General features: G+C 41.9%; 3 protein-coding genes across 3 annotated transcripts; 2 read left to right on the forward strand and 1 right to left on the reverse strand.

Annotated features, from left to right (window-relative positions):
* The first annotated feature begins 659 nt into the window (after positions 1-659).
* fbxl18 (F-box and leucine-rich repeat protein 18) lies at positions 660-5789 on the forward strand. Its single transcript, XM_040147232.1, has 7 exons — positions 660-831; positions 2037-2234; positions 2468-2817; positions 3091-3226; positions 3345-4423; positions 4892-5110; positions 5193-5789. The coding sequence occupies exons 1-7, from the start codon at positions 778-780 to the stop codon at positions 5347-5349; spliced, it is 2193 nt and encodes a 730-aa protein (XP_040003166.1). The 5' UTR covers positions 660-777; the 3' UTR covers positions 5350-5789.
* Positions 5790-5974: 185 nt separating this feature from the next.
* On the reverse strand, positions 5975-11871 carry LOC120800836 (stonustoxin subunit alpha-like). The gene is made up of 4 exons (XM_040147235.1): positions 11261-11871; positions 9647-9710; positions 9183-9230; positions 5975-7513 (listed from the first exon to the last, which is right to left on the reverse strand). The coding sequence occupies exons 1-4, from the start codon at positions 11261-11263 to the stop codon at positions 6993-6995; spliced, it is 636 nt and encodes a 211-aa protein (XP_040003169.1). The 5' UTR covers positions 11264-11871; the 3' UTR covers positions 5975-6992.
* Positions 11856-19095, forward strand: ptcd1 (pentatricopeptide repeat domain 1). The gene is made up of 8 exons (XM_040147234.1): positions 11856-12335; positions 12412-12552; positions 13323-13541; positions 13632-13733; positions 14702-15358; positions 16570-16686; positions 16934-17116; positions 18486-19095. The coding sequence occupies exons 1-8, from the start codon at positions 11856-11858 to the stop codon at positions 18729-18731; spliced, it is 2145 nt and encodes a 714-aa protein (XP_040003168.1). The 3' UTR covers positions 18732-19095.
* Positions 19096-19738: the final 643 nt, after the last annotated feature.

Below are 19738 nucleotides of genomic sequence, written 5' to 3' on the forward strand. Positions count from 1 at the left end.
TATTTGTGTGGAATAAACATTTTTAAGCAAGCGGGCCAGTTAAATGTGGATAGCAATAGTGTATAACAGCGTTGCAAAACTAAAAAACTACAGTAGTAGTTCTTAGTTATTCGTTGATGTGTTATATGCTGGTTTGTACATTTTTCTGTCAGAATCTAAGAAACTACACATTACATACATACTGTGTATTCACAAAATAAAGCAAAATGCAATAGACATCCAATCTTGTAATTATCGTAGCTGAATTGGTTTTTGGCCGATTAAATACACCAAAAAGTATTTTTGTTTTTCATAATAATCTAAATCTAAATATGTTAAAATCATAAATCTTGCAGCAATTAGAAAACCATACATGTTGTAATAAATATTACATTCAGGTCACAAGAAGTTGCGCACAATAGTTCGTCTGTCTCATTACTGTTATAATATATTATCTCCTTTTTTGAAATATCTAAAAAAATATTTAATTTAGCCTATAGTTTACTAAATATTACTCTTTACCTTCTGTTTTATTCCCTGGCATTCTTGTGATGTTTTGCACTTTTGTGCGAGAAATTGTCATTTTATTTAGCAAAACAAAACAAAACAAAAAACAAAAAAACAAAAAAACAAAAACAAAAGCGATTGGACCGACAGGAAGCGTGTCCGTCACTGTAAAATCTTCCGTCATTGTGCAGCAGCAAACAGCGTCCGCCGTGGCAACAGTTTGTTCGCTGTAAGGCAGCTTCGTGGAAACATGAAGCGCTGGCTGGATGAACATTTAAAATCTTGCTGATCATGAGTGGGACAGCGAGAGGCATTTCAGAGGACATGGATCGACAAATTGTGCAGGTTGGTGGACCGACAACACCTCGACGACACGTCATTATTTCCTTAACGGTAACGCAGATCGGACCAGCTGAAGTGTTAGCTAATGTTACCGCTAAGTTAGGTCGTACCAGACTTCACTCAAATTTCCGTTAACTTTTTCAGCCAAGTTTGGTCAATACTCCTAGGCAGTGCGGTAGAATGAAGTGTGTTTTGTGCATCTATTCAAACGTCAAGCCTAAATTAACCTGCTGATAAACAAAAATACAGTTAACTTGTAAATGAGTGGACAGACAGAGACACTTCTGCTGGTGGTAATACTGGTATTCTGTCTATACATTTTTTGCGTTTCTGCGAAGTGTCTTCTGTCAGGATACAAAAAGCTACGTCCTTGAAACATTCATATCTGTACTTTCTAATCAACTAACGACCTTTTCATTATTGATAAATCTGCTGATTTTTTTTATTTTTTATTTTTATTTTTATTTTTTTTTTTTAGATTTACCGATCAATAGTTTGTCTAAGAAATGCCAGAACATAGTGAAAAATGCACGTTATAATTTCCCAGAGCCCAAGCTGAGGTCTTCAGTTGTCTTGTTTTGTCTGACCAACTGTCCAAAATCCAGATATTCAGTTTACTATCATATGTGACGATGAAAAGCATCAAGTACTTATATTTGAGAAGCTAAAAACAGTAACTCTTTGACATGTTTGCTTGAAAAATTACGAATCGTAATGTCACTATTGTCATGATGCATTAAATTTTCTGAAAAATAAATTGAGAGAATTTCACGGATGAAAAGGCTGGAAAGGATGTCTGTTTTCGGCCAATACAGCAGATTAAATACTTGAAAAATAACCTGAAATTATTACAGAAGGTATCTAAAGAAAGTCCAGTATTGCCATAAAGTAGTCCTGCTTATTGATTTGCATTTATTTCCTACAATTACCTAATACATCGACAGATTTAAAAGCAGAGATATCACCATAATTTCTGGTGCATTTTATTGTCTCCCGGTATAAATTGTCATATCGCCGAGCTATAATTAACTGTCTTAATGACAGCCTCTTTCTCTGAGCTGGACCCTAATAAGGAAATTAGTAATTGCCACCGGACATTAAACAATTTGTAGCACTTCAGCCATCTTGGTGATTCCTCCCAAAGGCTGACTGAATACACAGAGGGTCCAATAGCAACTAACCGTGACACTGTTTGCTGTTCGTCTCAGGCGGTATTCGATGAGGACACAATGTCGTCTACCTCAGTGGGTATGTCAGATTTGTCTGATGAGATCCTGCTGTGCATCCTTCGCCACGTTCCGGTGTGTGACCTGCTGCTGAACGTGGCAAACGTCTGCCACAAGTTACAGACGCTGTGCCGCGATAAGACCCTGCTCGCCCACGTCAGCCTGTCTGAGGAGTACCTGGTAGAGCTATTGAAAAAAACCTTGTTGTTATCCTTTGCAATGATTTGAGGCATGTTTCACGATTGTTTTAGTAAAGATCTCTATCACAATTCATCTATTAATCTTTAAGTTCATGCATGTGTGTGGAACCTTCTGTATATTTAAAACCGTTTCTTTAACAAGATAGTGGACATGCTTGTCGCTTTTTAACAGATGGAAACATATAATACATTCTGTTCCTGTTTGTCCTCTAGGCTGATGATCTTTTGGTCCGGCACATATTGAAGCAGCTGGCCAATCACGTGCAGTCTCTGAGCCTGAATGGTTGCTACTGGCTCTCTGGCTCAGTCATGGAGCATCTTGCTCGCTGCAGAGCAGTGACGCATCTTGACGTCACCGGCTGTCGCCTCACTTCCATCCGTCTGTCCCGTCTCCTCTCCTCCCTCTCTCTACTCAGATCACTTGCTTTTGATGTGACCCCGGGTTTCAACTCCGCTCAGCTGAGTTCAGAGGCGGTGGGTTCACTGAGCCGCCTGTCAGAGCTCAGACAGACACTGTTGACACCGAGTTATGGTGTGGTGCCATGCTGCGCCCAACTCCGCAAGTAAATATCTGTCAGATTACTGATATTTCATACCGTGCACTACAGTACACATACTTTCGTCCATTTTTACATGACTATCAAGTTACCAGCTGTAGAATTTATGCACCATCTAGTAGCACTTAACACAAAGTACAGCTGAGGCGGATGTGAATGCCATTAGTCTCACGCAGGTATTTGGTCATAAACCAAAGCACTGGACACAGGGATCACCAAAGCGCATGGCTAAAAATATGAACAGCGCTGAATTTGTGTGTCCGTGTTTGTGTGCTGCAGGCTGATGCTACAGTTTGACATCCCGGATGTGACCAGGGAGGGTGTTGGTGTTTGCTGTCAGTTAATGGTGGGTCAAAGCAGTGTGCCTCATTACCAGCAGCTGGAGGAGTTCACCGCAAGGCTGGCTCCAGGAGAGGTGCGCTCGTTAGTATGCATGTACACGTAATACGTTCCCAAACAGTATACCTGCGATATACACAGTAGTACTGTGCATAGTGTCTGTAACTAGTGTATCTGTGTGTCGATGTCGATAGGTAAACCAGACTTTGCTCCTCCTCTACCTGGCAGTGTTCAGTGTTCATGTTCCAAAGCGTCTCAGAGTTTTCCTCGTCTCGATTCCTGGCCCAAACCCTGCCCACTGGCCTGCCGCCCCCTTGCTGGCACAGAGCTTGGGTCAACGCGGCGACCTGGAGGCCCTGCAGCTCCCCCGGTCCTGGCTGGACTCCTTGTCACTAAAGAGAGCTCTGGAGGGAAACAGTCCAAAGCACCTCAGCTTCAGCCGCTGCCCGGCGTTGTGGCCGCAGGTGTTTCAGTCGCTGCTGGAGGGAGGGGTCCGGGACGCTACACAGCTGACCAGCCTGAACCTCAGCGGGATCAACCAGGTTCTTTACTCAGAGTGTAGGAATGTGGAAGATCACCTGGTTTCTGGGACAATGAGCCGGTTGGCAGTTGGCTGTTCCAACATTAAACACCTGAACCTGATGCACACACACTATCATCATGAACACTCCCCTGTAGTGGGTGGGGAAACACACCTGTGTGCCAGCTTGATCAAATTCAGACACCTGCGCTCTCTCACTCTACCTGCCTGTGCTCTGTCAGACGGCTTAAACACACATCACATCTCTACAAACAACAAATCTCCCTCTCCGCTGTTCTTGGGGCTAAAGAAAGCTCCACGTGTGGGGCTCCAGAATTACAAGCCTGATTCAGAGTCGTCTTTGTCGGGGGACAGCACCTCAGGGCTTGCTCAGCTCTTAGCTGGCTGCCCCTTTTTAGAGACCCTAGAGCTCATTGGCCCAGGTTTCGTGTCTGCGCTGCCTCGACTTGAGCCCTGCTCTCGTGCCAGTGTGGAGCCCCGTGGTATGTGTGCGTGGGCTCGAGGAGTTGGCGATGCGCATTTAGCCGCGCTTGAGGCTTTGCCTAATTTATGTCGACTGACTCTGGCTGGGCTTCCTGGGGTCTTAAGGGGGACAGGGCTGGTCCAGCTGGCCAGGCATTGCAAAGACCTACAGGTTTTATCCCTTGCCAACATGGGGTCATTAAAAACCATGAATTACACCCCTGCCTTGCTGGACATGCTTAAACAGTGCTCACAGCTGCAGGAACTCAGGTTAGAAGTTGCCTTTGTGTATCCTTCATTTACTTCAAGAATAAACAGTGACCATCAGTTAGATCCTACAGTTATGCCTATTACTATATATCCCTTCAGTTAATAGATTTTCCCTCTTTTCAATAGAAGCATGCATTATTAATTGATTCTAATATTTAATTTATTAATTGAACCACGTTTTTCTCATGTTTTTCTCTTTGGGATGGTAAGTAGATTGAGGAATATTAAATGCTTGGCTAACTTTGTAATAACATGAAGAATCCAACCATTATATCTGGGTAGCTTTTATTTGGTGGGTTTTCATATATATATATCTGTCTTTTAGTGGGATGCAATATTTTTTTTTTTTTTAAACGAAGAATTATATAATTCTTTTTTTTGTCATGAAAGGCCATGCCTTAAACTCTTCCAACACACACCTTTGCTTGTTTTTTTGACCTAGTTGAAAATGGTGTGTCTGTTTCCTAGGTTAGAGCAGCCCTACCTGAATGCAAACACGTCATTCTTTGAGGCGCTGTCCTCCTGCTCTCGTCTGCAACGTCTCTGCCTAATCTCACGCGGCGGGACCTTTGACCCATCAGCCACAGAGACCTTCATGGAGCGATGCCGCCACGTCGTCATGTGCCACATGTTCATGGGCGGCACCTTGGTGGCCTGTCGCACACTGCAGAAAGCTCTGCTGGACAGGTCAGTGATTGTGCGTGTGTGTTCGGACATACTCTACACCTGACATTTAATTGTGAGACTAATCAGTTTTTCTCTCTGTTAGGTTTTCAGTTGAGCGCTCAGCTCTGAGTGTGGTCATCTATCCACTACAACATGAAGACCTTCCTTCAGTCATCAGAGATATCCCACTAACGCTGCTGGATCGGATAACTTTGTTTCAGAGCCATGTGGCCCAACCACCACATTTATCACCGCTGTGACATCACCAGAAAGCTTCAGTGTGATTGGTGCTCATTAGCTGAGGTGCTCAGACTTTTTTTTTTTTTTTTTTTTCAGCATGAAAAAAAACCCAAAAATTCACAAATGAAAGAGACTGATTGTCATCTGCGCTCTGATTTATTTGAGATCTTGTGTGATCTGTTACACCAACAACGGTTACAACAGTACAATGATGCTTGTTTACATTTACATGACTCAGTAATGATGGTCTTCAAAGGGAAACTTACTTCAGCTCACCTCCACAGGGAGGTCAGAAAGCCAGGGTCAGCTACAGATTGATGCTCTGGAGCTGGTAGGGATTTTTAGTCTCTCGTTCCACGACGTTTCATAATTGGTGCCACGAGAGCCCAAATTCTGGCTTCTCAGTAAACGATGTATTTGTTCTGTAACTTCGATGTTGTAATAAACTCCATATAAATTATTTTTTAATTCTTGTCTGTGTGGCAACAACAGTAATGGCACAATTGTCCTGTGGCCCAGTCTCCTATTGTATCAAATAAGTGTAACACATACGCACATTGGTACTTTCTCCTTCATTGTCATGTACTTCTATCCTCATGTATCCATGAAATGTAAACATTCTTGGTTTCGTTTCAGTTCACTGTCTCAGGGATCAGTTGCGGATTTTTTTTTTTTTTTTTCAATTATCTTTTTTTTCCAATTATCAACTGAAAAACGTTTACAGCAGATTTGCACCAGTTTTTACAACCAGTTACTCCGTTTCCATACCACTGTTAGTTCTGTCTTTTAGTCCTGCAGGATACTGCAATTCAGCCATTCTGCAATGGTTTCAATGGTGATTTACTCAGATTTACTCGCATTTTGCTTTAGAAGTTTTGAGAAATTTTCAATTAAGTAAAATGTCCTCTTTTGATTCAAAACATAACAAAAGACAAGTGTGAATGTGTATTTTTAAACAAAGTACCCAATGACATTTTCATTTGTTAATGTCTGAGTGAAAATCTGATAAATTCTGAATCATTTTTAACTATAGTTATGTAGAGTTGTGTGTTTACCATAACAAATCTGAGACTTCTCAAGCAGAGAAGAGAGACTGCTAACATTTCCTAATTAGCACTACACACAAAAGCCAAGGCTGATAAACCAAAGTATTGGAACAATGTAAATTTTGACGCGATGATGGCGCTCGATGAAAAGTTAGGGGATCGCCAACGTCATCTGAATTCTTCCACTGGGGACCATGAATGTCTGCTCGACATTTCATGGCAATCCATCCGATAGTCGTTCAAATATCTCAATCTGAACCAAAGTGGTGAACAGATCAAGCAACTGACATTGCCGTTCCTGGAGGCACGCCACTAGCATGGCTAAAAATGGAAATGTGAAGTGAAAATTATTCTTATAAGATACATTATTGTTGTGATTTGTTTAAGTCTGACAGCCAAATCAGCATTGTCACAACTTTTCTGATTCCTAAAAAATGTATTTAAAAAAAAAAAATTAAGGCTTTGTTTTTTGCTGCATCCTGCTATGTGGCTTGATGTTTTGTGGCATTCACCATCCTGCTGAAAGCCATGATGCTCATCCCCACCGCTGTCCAGTGTCACCAGTGCACCAACATTTGCTGACATGAGACAGACTGGACACATATTGGCCGGAACGGCTACTCCGGGTCACACAGCCGGGCGCTGCCTGCGACCCACAGCCCGGGGTAGAGCAGCTGTGTGAACGCGGTCTCGACTCTGTGCATCGGCTGCAGCATCGTGTCACAGACGCAGTAGTAGGTCAGAATGCCTGCCTTATGATCCAGGTACACACCGACCCTGGAGGACCGAGGCTCCGGCACGGCAACCTCCTCATCGCTGTGTCTGAAACACTTGTGGTTTTTGTTTAAGTCTAAACTCCAGGACTTGTCGTTGCAGCCAAACGCACACTCGTCATAATAGCCTGATCTGCCGAGATCTTTGTACGCCACTGCTATTTCAATAGACCCTTCAAACTCCACCTCCCAGTAACAGCGTCCTGACAGGCCCTCGTTACACAGCACCTGAAAGAGGTGAGAGAACCTTTCCGGGTGTTCAGGATACGTCTGGACCAAATCCGTGAGCTCTGCCTTTCTGTTGCCCTCAGACAGGCGCAGCTCTCTGTACGCTGTGTTCGCGTCCAGGGTGAGGTGACAGTAATCTGGAGAGGAGAGGGAGAAGTGGACAGATGTACAAAACCCGTCGGATCTTTCATTTACACACCTCATGCCATTGTGTGACAGTATTTTACCCCAGGAATACAGCTGCAGTCTCAAGCGGGATGATTCAAAACTTGCTATTGGAACGGTGTTCCCACCAGATTAGTGTGTTTGAAGGAATAGGCTCACATTTTGAGAAATACACGCATTTGTTTTCGTGTTGAGAGATGGATGAGAAAATTGAAGTCGCTCTCATGTAAATACAAAGCTACTGTGAGCTTATCTTAGCATAAAGACTGCAAACAGAGGGAGACAGCTAGCCCGGCTCTGTCCAAAGGTTAAAAAAAAAAAAAATCTTGACTACCACCACCTTGAAAGCTCAGGAAACACCTTGTAACTTCCTGTTTGTTTAATCTGTACATAAACCAAGGTGTAAAAATGACACACTGTGCAGGTCGCTGTGCCTGGCCAAGAAGCAGTCCAACACATAACCCCCGTAAACCATAACGTCACTTCAGTTTTTGTACAGATTAAACAAAAAAACAAAACAAAAAAATCAGAATTTTTCCTGTACAGACATCAAAGTGGTATCAATCTTCTCATCTCAATCTAAATCTCAGTGTGTTTCTTAAAATGCTGAACCGTTCCTTTAACTGACTCATCCACTATGGAAAACGAGAACGGCCGTGGTTATCTTGGGCTCGTGGTCTAATTATCTTGTTAACTCTTGAAAACAAACAGCTGTTTCCTTCAGATAACAGGATAATTATCACATTAACTCCAGAAATAACATTTTGTCATTTTCAACCAAGATAATTTTACGACGACGTTCTTCCTCATTTAAATTAGAAGATTGTACATTCGTTGAAAATTCACAGAGGAGTGTGTTTCAGTCATGTTGCTGACATTGTTAACAGAACACTCCTTGAGAGGTGCAGATTAGCTGGATTACGTGTTACTTTGGGGCACAGGCTCTAATTTCTTGATTCAAGACACAGGTGGACTGTATCTGATGCACACGCAAAAGTGGTCGCGACACACTTGGTGGCTGCACTGTGCATCTAGAGCGCATGTGACAAGAGGGCTTTATCACACTATGAAAGTTCTTTCTTCACCGATAAACTTTACATTTAGATGTTATTGTTTTGTTTCTTTTTTTTTTGTTTATCTCACCAGCAGAATCCTTTCTTTTACGTTAATGAATTATTATTTTTTTTTGTGTGTCTTGTTACTTGTTCAAACACATTCACTAAACTAAACTAAAATTCTTACTGGGTGTATTAAAAGGTCAACAGTTCCCAATAGTGATCATCCCTAACCACATCCTGCCCTCCCTTGGTCTTCAAATGCAACATACTCCCCTTACAACGAACCACTAAAAGTTGGAGGCAGGGAGTCCAACACCTTTAATTAATACAGATTATAAAGTCCAATGCTACTGAGCGACCTTCAACCCTTTATCGTAACAAATGACTCGGTTATCCCAAGATGATAAACTTGTGATCTCAAGATAATGGGATCAAATGAAATTATTGCAACCGCGGCCTTTCTTGGCCTCCACACACAACTGCATGTTCAACACATATCCTAAAGACCAAGCACTGTATTGACAAGAATTCACATGACTCTGATGACGCTGTGTTTGGTTTTACTGCAGATAAAGAGACTCACATTTTAAGAAGTCAGCTCGGGTCTGAGGTTCATCTGTCAGTGAATCATCTGCACACGCATGCGCACAAAAACACGTAAACAACAAATTCAGAGTCTTGTTTTAAAAAAATAGAGCTTTAAATGACCATTTTGGCAGTGAATTATCCCTGAGGAAAATGTATTGTCAAAACACAGAATCACTCACTAAATAATCAAATTAAACAGTTTAATTCAAACAAAAAAGGTAATAAAGTTTTTTTTGGTTTTTAATTACAGCTTGATCAAATCCATTCATATGCACACGAAATTTGTAGACATGAAAAGATCAAATTATACTGATATGATTTGACTAAGTCTGATAAATGATAACACCTACTGAAATAATAATACTAATATGTTTTTTAGTCAAATGTGTAGCTGGTGCATTTATTGTGTGTGTGTGTGTGTGTGTGTGTGTGTGTGTGTGTGTGTGTGCGCGCGTGCACCAGGAGGAGGCATGGCATTGGACACAGGACAAGCGCGTGGAATTTGCTGGTCTTGTTCGAGGGCCTGTAAAAAAATCATATATATATATTTTTTTAGATGGTATGTAATGTCCCGCTCTCTGTGACAGAAAATCATCAAATACCGTGACATTAAAAGGCCTTTTATTGAGGTATACAGTATATTTATGATTAAATATGTGGTGAACAACGTGAGGACCAAACATTCGCCGTGACCGTCGTATCTGTAATCTCTGTAATCGCAAACAAATGCAAAGTTTGTGACTGAGAATTCAAGAGAACATTTAGAGGATGCCACTATACCAACACTGTGACTACAGCAACAGGTTAATCTCACGTCTCTAGTTTTCAGTCCGGCTTGTGCAGTCACGACAGTCTGGCCCGTAAAATACCAAAGTAGGGGTCAGAAGCCGTGAAAAGGGTGGTGCATTTTTGTGTATTCTCAAGGACTTTTTGTATACTTCCAAAGTTTTCATACACTCTCGGGGTATACAAAGAATCTTCACGCGACCGTCGCAAAACGTAAGCTTCAAATCCTAATGGATGCAGACAATCTGAGGAGAAGTGCTGTACCTGACAGGTTCCCAGTTTGATCGGTGACTTAACAGTCTGCTGTTTTGTCAGGATACATTTAGTAGAACTGGGGAGGATTTTCTAGGTGACAAACAAGTGAGAGCTTTTCCTGAACCCAAATTCAGTTGGGTGCCAAAAGTAAAAACAGCAATGTCAGGAAATAAAGGTCACAAACAGCAATGTAATCAAATTCTGACCTCTGGAGCGCCACCTTTTTGGTCCTGACGGTGCTCTTCGGAAATACAGTAGTACTTGCAAGGCCACGTCGGCCCTGGCTGCTCGGGTCATTAAATACCACCAGATTCAACAATGTTAAGGAGATCTGTAACTTGACCGCCTTTAGTTCTGGGAATTCTTACGATGTCCAGGAAAGTTGGGACAAAGACTGGGAGCTTTACTCCCATGTTTTCCAAGCCTCAAAAATATACGAAGAACTCGATGAAGTCAACTGGTGAACTGGTGACCTTCAGTTATCACGGACCAAACTGCAGGCTGCTCTTATTTAGTGAGTGAAGTTTTAATCACTACAGTAAAAAAACAAAAACAAAAAAAAAAACTTTCCATGTCTGCGATTAAAATTAAAAGTCAAATTCTTCAATTGAGCTCTGGAGCCCTCTGCTGGGACAACAAAACGTCGATATCTTGTTGGATGGTTTCCCCTCGCTACGCGGTAATAATGTTGACAGCCCACTTCTGCACTCTGATATTTATCGACTGGCCGTCGACTGACTGACTGACTGACTGACTGATTGATGAATTAATCGCTTGCTCTCGAGTGTGAGCCTGGAGACCTCGCGAGGGCTCGCAAACGCACACTTGATGTTGGCAGGAATTGACGGAGACTCGAGTTTCAGAGTAACACAGTGAAACTGACATGACGGGGGTGCACATTCTGTCGCGTACAAATCTACGCGTCAAGTCACGTCTGAATATTCGCGAGAGTGAAACAAGCTGGATAATATCAGATGAATTCCTGCTTTACTCATTTCTAAAGTGTTTTTTTTTTAAATTTATTACTTTTACCATCTTCGGTGATGATGGCTGTCCAACTCCGTCCACCAGTCACCGGAGCTAAAGTGAGTAATCCGTGAAGTCTGCGTCGACTCTGAAAGCCTCGGCGGTTTTCTAAATTAATCAGAGTCGACTTCTGAAGGTCCCCGTTGGGTCTCGGCTCACTGCCCTCGCCTCACTTCAGTCCAGGAAGAGACGCAAAGCTGGTAAACCCGTTTCATACCAGCAGGGGGCGGTGGCGCTAATTTAGACCCCAAACAAGTGTGAAGCCTTTAGCGGCTCTGGTTATAATAATCTATCGCCGATATAGACGATCGGAGAGCTACATCCTTACCAGATTAGATGAAGCGTTTTTTCCCAACAATTTATGTAACCCATTAATAGACATCGATGTTTTAATTCGAATAACGGTCTTGTCAATACTCCTCGGGGACCAAGACGACAAAACAGGGCGCTTGATAATCGTCGTTCGATATCTACTATTCAGGTCTTGCGTCGTCTGGATTGAAACATCGTGGTACGAAACATGTCAGAGGCTTCGGTCTAGCGAGCAATGAATGCTTTTCATAAACCGGGTAGTTAGCTCGATAAAAACTGTTGGTTAAATATGTTGACGTCCGTCGCCAGCTCGTGTGTGCGAAGCGGGAGGAAAATCTCGGTCCCCGTAGCTAAATTCCCCTTCTTGTCAACGGCTAGGAACTCGCCCAGAGGCCCGACGGGGGTACGAGATTTGTCCCAACAGCGGTCGCCCAGGCTCCTCACACCGACTCCCCGGCAGCTGCCAAGGGGACTAACGTTCAGGTCTGTGTCCCTGTCAGCCGCTTCGCGGGGGGACGCGGACCCCCTGGCCGCGCCTTCGGTCCGAGATGACAGGGAGAACTTCGGCTCCCTTTCCGCGGACTTTTCCTCCAGGAGGTCGTTCAGGAAAAGCAACCCCGACATCCGGGATCTACGGCACCGAGAGGACGACGCCTTGGGGGAAGAAGAGGTGGAGGAAGACCCGGTGAAAGCTCGCAGGAGGCCCGGGAGGAGAAACACACCGTACTGGTACTTCTTACAGTGCAAGAAACTGATCAAAGACAACAAGGTCAGTTGTCGGCTGAACTGTTATGTCCGTCTTGCTTGCTTCTCGCGTTGATAAACATACTTTTGCCGCCTCACAGCTGCAGGAGGCTTTGGATTTGTTCGGCAGAGACATGCTGCAGGGAGAGAGGCTGCAGCCGGAGGAGTACAACTACACTGTCCTGATAGGAGGCTGTGGTCGAGCTGGACAACTCAAAAAGGCCTTCAGACTCTACAATGATGTAGGAAGATTTCATTCATGTACTTTTATCATTGTTTATATATTCGCTTAAGCATTTTCATCATCATCGTCATTTCAGACTTTAAAGTGATGAAAAACTGCTTAGTCAGTCTGATCATCAGCTAAAAAACAACAGTCCTCAATGGTATTTTTTAGATATCGGGTTACACAAGTTTTATACCAAGTCACCGAGTTAAAACTAAATCCAAGCTAAATTAAATAATTTTCAGTCAATGACTTAAGTAATAGATCAGTTATTAAAATCTGAAGCAGCTCATCACTGTCCCTTAAATAATCAAATATTTGTTATGTAGTTACATTACATATTTGTTGTAAGTGTGAGGTACATTTTATTAATGTGATGGCTATGCTGTGCACACAATGACCTGTTTTTAGAATTTGCTACAATCATTTTTCAGTTACTAGATGTTCCCAACTAAGTTTAGTCATTTTAGTTACTACTAAAGTTGTGACTCTGACCAGTTCATTTTAAGTTCAGTTGTCTCAAATGTGTTTTCTTGTGTTTATTTCAGTTTCCAGTCATAGTTTTAGCTTTCGCTTTAATTTCCAAGTTGTACTTTTAGCCAAAAATAATTTGCTTCACATCGTCAAATACATCTTTTTCATATGAAAATTTCTTGAGGGTTATACACAAACACGGGCCTCCTCAGATCTTGTTATAATGTGTGTAAATGTGTGTGTGTGTGTGTGTGTGTGTGTGTGTGTGTGTGTGTGTGTGTGTGTGTGTGTGCGTGTGCGCGTCTTTTCCAGATGAAGAAGCGAGGTCTCGATGCTATAGATGCTACCTACACCGCGCTGTTCAATGCCTGCGCTGAGTCACCTTCAAAACAAGCCGGTCTTCAGCAAGCGCTGAAGTTGGAGCAAGAACTCCGTCGAAAAAACTACCCCCTCAGCACCATCACATACCACGCTCTCCTCAAGACACACGCCATCACCAACCACCTTCAGGCCTGTATACACACGCTCAGGGTACGACATTTGCGTGGGTGTACGGAAAGGAATCGGTCCATTGAAGTGTGTGAGATTTCTGTTTATACATGCGTTTGTGTGTGTTTGTAGGAGATGCTGCAGAATGGACATGTTGTAACTCAGGAGACGTTTCACTACCTGCTGATGGGCTGCTTGAAGGACAAAGAAACAGGCTTCAGACTGGCTTTACAGGTAGATAAACGTTGACAGGAACCTACTAATGTGTATGAAATCTTCTAGAGCATGTCCATGTTAAGCTTGCTAAATTTAAAAATCAGTCTTTTGGTTCTGCAATTTATGATTTTTTCTTTTTGCATTATTGATTTACCTGCAGATGATTTTCTAGATTACTCGATCAGTCATCTGGTCCATGAACTGTCAAAATATAATGAAAAAAACTGCCATCACACTTTCCCAGAGACCATATGCGTGTTTTCAAGTAGCTTGTTTTGTCTGAACAGCTAAGACTAAGAACACCTGCAAATGTTTATATTTGATAAGCTAGGAACAGTTTTTTTTTTTTGCATTTTTACTTAAAAAAATGACTTAAATGAATAACAGATTACTAAAATAATTGTCGATGAACTTTCTGTCGATCAACTAATCGATTAATCCAATAACTGCTTTTCTCAATCAAAAACAGAGCTCTCTAAAAACACTTTCCAGAGTGGATAAATCTTTAAAACTGAGAAAGTGGCATTTTAGTGTGTATAAGGAGAACATTAGCTTTTGCAAAACAATGACGTGGTGACCACACGTGATGCCAAGCCATGGTTGGGGGTGTGTTTGGCAGTTGGTTCTCTGCGATCACTCATTTTAAATGTTAATATAGGCGACTGCAGAGCACAGCTGTTGTCACTTACCTCTATTCATGTTTCAAATCAAATCACTATCTTGTACGTGTTCTGATATCTGACAGCAGAAACAGAAATATCCATGAGTGATGTTGGCTGCCATGCACAGTGTTGTTATGTGCCACCCGAAAAGTGGATGATGAAGAAGAGATTTAGCTGTTTTTCTCTTTCTGAGATATCAGAGTTGGCAAAGATCTGTTTTAAAAAAGAAAAACAAGGGTGGAAGAATCTGCTTTCACACGTAAACAGTGTTTTAAGAAGCAGACATCCCAGTGTGGACGTAGTCTAAATCTGTATCTGTTTCAGGTTTGGCGCCAGATGCTAAAGTCGGGGATTCTTCCAGACTCCAAGAACTATAACCTGCTCTTGAGAACTGCAAGGGATTGTGGGATTGGTGATCCTGCCCTGGCCACTGGCATTCTTCTTAGGCCTGAGTGCGGGGGCCAGAAGGAGACAGAACATGTGTCAAGTGTCAAGTCAGAGTCCAGATGCAAGGATGTAATAGACATTGACCTTCTGGAGAGGCAGTTGTTTATCCAACCAGATGCACACAGAGACGGAGAGGAGCCCTTTAACAGGCAAGAATCAACCCACCTGATACCAGTAAGACAAAAAGAAAACACCGCCCTGCCTGTTGACTTAGTGAGTTCCACAGCCCCAAATCTGCTGGACCTTTTTGAAGGGAGGAAGGGTGCTGTGGTCTCCCTCGGCACTGTGGATGGATCATCTGATAGGCTCGCCCTGATCGGAGGAGCTAAGGGTTTTCTGGAGAAAATGGCAGCTAACGGACTCAGTCCAGACCTCAGAACTTTGACCCTGTTGTCCGATACGATGGAGCCGGGCTACCAGTCTCTGCAGATGCTGCTGAGGGTCGCGAAGCAGCATCGCGTGAAGCTCGATGTCGCGTTCTTTAACTCTGTGATTCGCAGAGCAGCCAGAGCTGGTGACCTGGAGGGGGCAAAGGTGCACGCACGCACGCACGCACACATACAACGCTGGCCTTTCTATTTTCGAGAGGACACTCATTGACAATACATTCCCTAGCCCTTTACCTTAACCTCAACCATCATACCTAAATGTAACTAACCCCAAACTTAGCCTAAACCTAATTTTAACCTTAACCATAAAACCATGTCTTAACCCTCCAACAGCCCTTTGAAGAGTTGAAGATGACCGGCCAAAATGTCCTCACAACGATGGTTTTCCACCAAAATTTTCCCACATAACCATAGAAGGACATGTACACGCGCTCTCTCTCATTCTTGCCCATTCTCAGTGAAACCACAATTACATCACTGAGCAATGTTTTTGGCATTAAAGGATCAGTTTACCCAAATTGCCAAAAAAAAAAAAAAATTCTCACCACCGTGTACCTTTTTCTCTTTATCACCACTTCTAGTGGCCAGTTTTCTTTTTGACAACATCTCTTTCCAGAACTATGCAGGCTTAAAGAGTTCGAAACTGAATAAAAAATAAGACATTATGATATGAATAAAAACAAACTATACGTCATATTGTATATTTCAAGCAACAGCCAATGAAATGTTTAATTATCAAATCAAACAACGACTGGGGAAAATGGCAATGTGAAATAAAAACAGACTTTGGAAAACCACTATTGTGAGCAGATGCAGCATTAATGAAATTAATTAAAATTTTTGGGGTTATTACACAATATCAATGTATTTATTTTGTCCTTATTATATAACAATTTATTTCATAATGTATACTTCTTTATTTCAGTTTGAACATTTGGGATCGTCATGTAGACTCAGTATGTGGATTACTCTGAATAATGCACAGACGTCGCCAAACAGTTTTTGTTGGAACTACTCTCTACTGAAGGAATGTTGATAGTGTGTCTGTGGGTTATTCAGACCAAAGCGGAGGCTGTTTCTGGAAACAGATGTTAATGTGATTATTTTTTATTTATTTATTTTTTCTCAGTGCTTTGTGCGCCACAGGCCAAATTCTATTCACCTCTGTTGAATTGGGGTGGAGGCAGAAAACTCGGATGGGTATTTCAAATCTAGGCGAATTAAAACAAAAACTTTCTGGATGGCATACACAGCACAAGAACTCAGGGAGAAAGTGCTTCTTTTTGTGGTTTGGGCAAAGCAATGCTTTAAATGTGTGTATGTGCAGGTTTTTGATTCGTTTCCTCCTCTTTCCAGGGTGTGTTGAGTGTGATGCGACAGCGCAATGTAAGCGTGGACGTACAGACGTTTGGAAGCCTTGCTTTAGGCTGTGAGCGACAGCAGGACGGACTGCAGCTGCTAAAGGACATGGAGGTGATGAAACACACATCCTAAAAGTCAGAATAGATTTTTCCGATTCATGTTTGTTTAATGTTCATGAAAACATAAAGAAAATGCTGTGTATTGGCTGGAGTAGTAGATGAATAATAACATAGTAAGTACTACAGTAATATCAGTATTCATATCAGGAGTAGTAGTAGTATGAGGGGAAGACCAGTATTGTGTGATTTGATAGCTTTCTGTCATCTTCACATGCCTGGCTCTTTGTGTTTTTCTGCAGGAGGCGGGACTCAGGCCTAACGTCCAGGTGTTCTCTGCTTTAATCGGCCGAGCAACCGGGAGACTGGATTACGTCTACCTCAAAACAATCCTTAAAAGTATGAGTGACATGGGGGTCTGGCCTAACGAGGTCATCATCAGACAGCTAGAGTTTGCTGCACAGTATCCTCCAAACTACAACCAGGTGAGCATAATGTATGTTTAGTACATGACGGCACAAGAGTTTCCCCCTGGTGTTCTGTCAAGTCAGGACACACCTGAGTGCGAGTGGGTGTAGATTCTGATCTCAACCAAAGACCTCGCAGACTCTCTTGTAATCTTCATGGCACAATAACTTTGGTCGAAGTGAAGGAAACAGATTTCAAATGAATGAAACACAGGTTTCCCAAAGCTTCTTGTACCAGAGACCTGCACAGGCTGATGAGAGCTCTCAGACATTTTTCTCATTTCAAAAACCTTACTGTTGCAATGACGGTCAAAAGGTGTAGATGTGTGTCAGGGCCATGCTTTAACTGAGCTGTTTGGATACATTTATTCTGTCTTGTGCCAAGAATGGTTCCAGGCATCGTAGACTTCGAGTATGTGAAATAATCAGTGGCAAGGCCTCTCAAAAAAAATTGATATTTAAAGCTGCACAAATAAATATCTGTATATCAACAACAGAGGAAATGACTTTGTATAATGTGAAAGGGGTCACAATTTAGAGTAGTTGCATTTTTTTTAACGCATGACTATGCAGTTCCCGTCAGCTGTCCAGAGGATTTTAGCAACTTTCAGCCCATTGTTTTGGTTTTCAGGCCCCCAAACTCTGCTCTCGACAACCCTGTTTTCTGCCGCAGCAGGCAGCTGTTTTCAGAGAAATGGCTCTGATAAACCCACTGTACAGTATCTGCTCAGCACGTAAACATCAGACAGACACAGTTAGTAACTAGTTGGTGGATATATTGGAGCATTTAGCTGCTAAAGAGACAGTAGTCAAGGAGTAGACTTGCCAGATGGGCAGAAACATGATTCTAAGTGAATATCCCCTTTTCTTACTGGAATTGTAAAACTTTAAACTAATGCATTAGACATAATAATTTTATAAAGTGAACGTTGTGTTTACAGCGTATTTCTCTGCCCCCAGATGGCCAAAAAATCAATTAATGCAAATTTAAAGGAAAAAAACTCTATGACTTTGTTTTATGTATTCCGTCCCAAACATGTAGCTCTTTGTTGTAGACCAACCAAGTCCAGATGCCCTGGATTCAACTCCTCTTGGATAACCATGACCTGGATGACTGAGAATCTTCAGACACATGAGCAAATTATTTGCTACATGTCTTATATTGTGTTGAAAATGGCAATTTTCTGGTAACTAAACAGATGCCTGATCAGTGTTTAGGGCTGATTCGTTTAAAGCAGAAAATGGATTTGCTTCAGTTGCAGATCAATGGATTCTGGATTGATTCATATATGTTCATGTTGCTCCTTTTCTCTCTATTCCCCTCTTTTTATTTCACCCCCATAACCTTCCTTCCCTTCCATTCTTCTCTGTGCTTTGTCAATCCCAGTACAAGTCCAGAAACAACTACCTGGTCCACATTGATGGTTTTCGTGGTTACTACCAGGAGTGGCTGAGAGCCATGCCTGCTCAGGATGCTGAGAGTGAGCGGGCAGAACTGCAAACTGAAACAGATGCTGCAGAACTGAAAACAGAAGCTGCCGATGGACTGGTGCAGGCGCAGAGGAACCAGAAAGCAGCAGCGAGGAGATATAATTCTCGTAACAGGGACAAGACAAGCACCACTGCTCCTTAACAGCACTCTGGAAAATATCTATGAATTCTCTCCGTGGTCCTCTGGTTGTCTGTTTGCAATCAGCTGTGTAAAACTGAACAGAATGTGTGTCGAAGTAGTACCTCATGTACCTTCTATCGGTTAACTCTGTGCAATTTCATTTTACACAAAAGATAAATGATTATAACTTCATATATATTGCAATTAAAGTAAATAATTTAATTATTGAGAAGTTAAACCATCTTGGTTTTCTTCTACATTATCTTTCGTTTTGAAACATTGATTTCTGGGCAATTTGCTGAGACAACTATGGCGTAATGTCTCAGTTAACTGTATTTGTGATACAACTTTAAAAATGATTCGATCATGTTCACTTGCTCTTCAACAGAGAAAGAAAAAAATTGTCAAAAAAAGGGGGGGGGGTTAAAAAAGTTTCTTCAAAATGAAATATGTTTGTATTCTAAAACAATGAAAGCAGGAACTTTAAAACTGTTTGTTGGTAATGGTAATGAAATTAGGCATTTATAGAGAGATTTTTCATTTCCAGATTGGTGCTTAGCAGGAAGATGCTATTAAACTGACCCTCTGGGGGGACTGAGGACTGACCTCCTGCATGAAAACTCTCAGAAAAATCCAGATAGGTCACCTTTTGTTTAAATACTCAATTATGACATTAAATAATAACCCCCTCCAGGCAATAAAATGGACTAAAGAGCTATTGACAAGCTAATTTTAAAAAGTTGAAAAAAACCATTTACCTGCAGCAAGTATCTGGTTCTCAGCTGCTGTAAACCCTCAACAAAGGAGAAAAGGTAATAGAAATTAAAATGAAAAATATTAAACTATATTTAATAGGCAGGCATCCATCTAGGTTATTTGATTATTGTGAAATACAGGAATCAGTGGAACATTTTATATGTCAGGGTCAAAAATACTTAAGAAGTGATAGAGTAAAAATAAGTATTAAATCTTGTTTCAGGGAGTTATAACTGTCATTTACAGACTGATAATTACAATCTGTTTTTTAA

The sequence above is a fragment of the Xiphias gladius genome, chromosome 15, assembly GCF_016859285.1.
Source record: "Xiphias gladius isolate SHS-SW01 ecotype Sanya breed wild chromosome 15, ASM1685928v1, whole genome shotgun sequence".
Lineage (NCBI taxonomy): Eukaryota > Metazoa > Chordata > Actinopteri > Istiophoriformes > Xiphiidae > Xiphias > Xiphias gladius.

What these genes read in the sequence shown, in the direction of transcription:
- fbxl18 (XM_040147232.1), top strand. Translation starts at nt 778, where the DNA reads ATGAGTGGGACAGCGAGAGGCATTTCAGAGGACATGGATCGACAAATT. An exon ending in TGCTGCGCCCAACTCCGCAA is followed by an intron (nt 2,818 to 3,090) that starts GTAAATATCTGT and finishes TGTGTGCTGCAG; the next exon opens with GCTGATGCTACAGTTTGACA. An exon ending in TCACAGCTGCAGGAACTCAG is followed by an intron (nt 4,424 to 4,891) that starts GTTAGAAGTTGC and finishes TCTGTTTCCTAG; the next exon opens with GTTAGAGCAGCCCTACCTGA.
- LOC120800836 (XM_040147235.1), bottom strand. An exon ending in CAATGCCATGCCTCCTCCTG is followed by an intron (nt 9,231 to 9,646) that starts GTGCACGCGCGC and finishes ATGCGTGTGCAG; the next exon opens with ATGATTCACTGACAGATGAA. An exon ending in CCGAGCTGACTTCTTAAAAT is followed by an intron (nt 7,514 to 9,182) that starts GTGAGTCTCTTT and finishes TCTCCTCTCCAG; the next exon opens with ATTACTGTCACCTCACCCTG.
- ptcd1 (XM_040147234.1), top strand. Translation starts at nt 11,856, where the DNA reads ATGTTGACGTCCGTCGCCAGCTCGTGTGTGCGAAGCGGGAGGAAAATC. An exon ending in CCTGTATACACACGCTCAGG is followed by an intron (nt 13,542 to 13,631) that starts GTACGACATTTG and finishes GTGTGTTTGTAG; the next exon opens with GAGATGCTGCAGAATGGACA. An exon ending in ATCCTCCAAACTACAACCAG is followed by an intron (nt 17,117 to 18,485) that starts GTGAGCATAATG and finishes TGTCAATCCCAG; the next exon opens with TACAAGTCCAGAAACAACTA.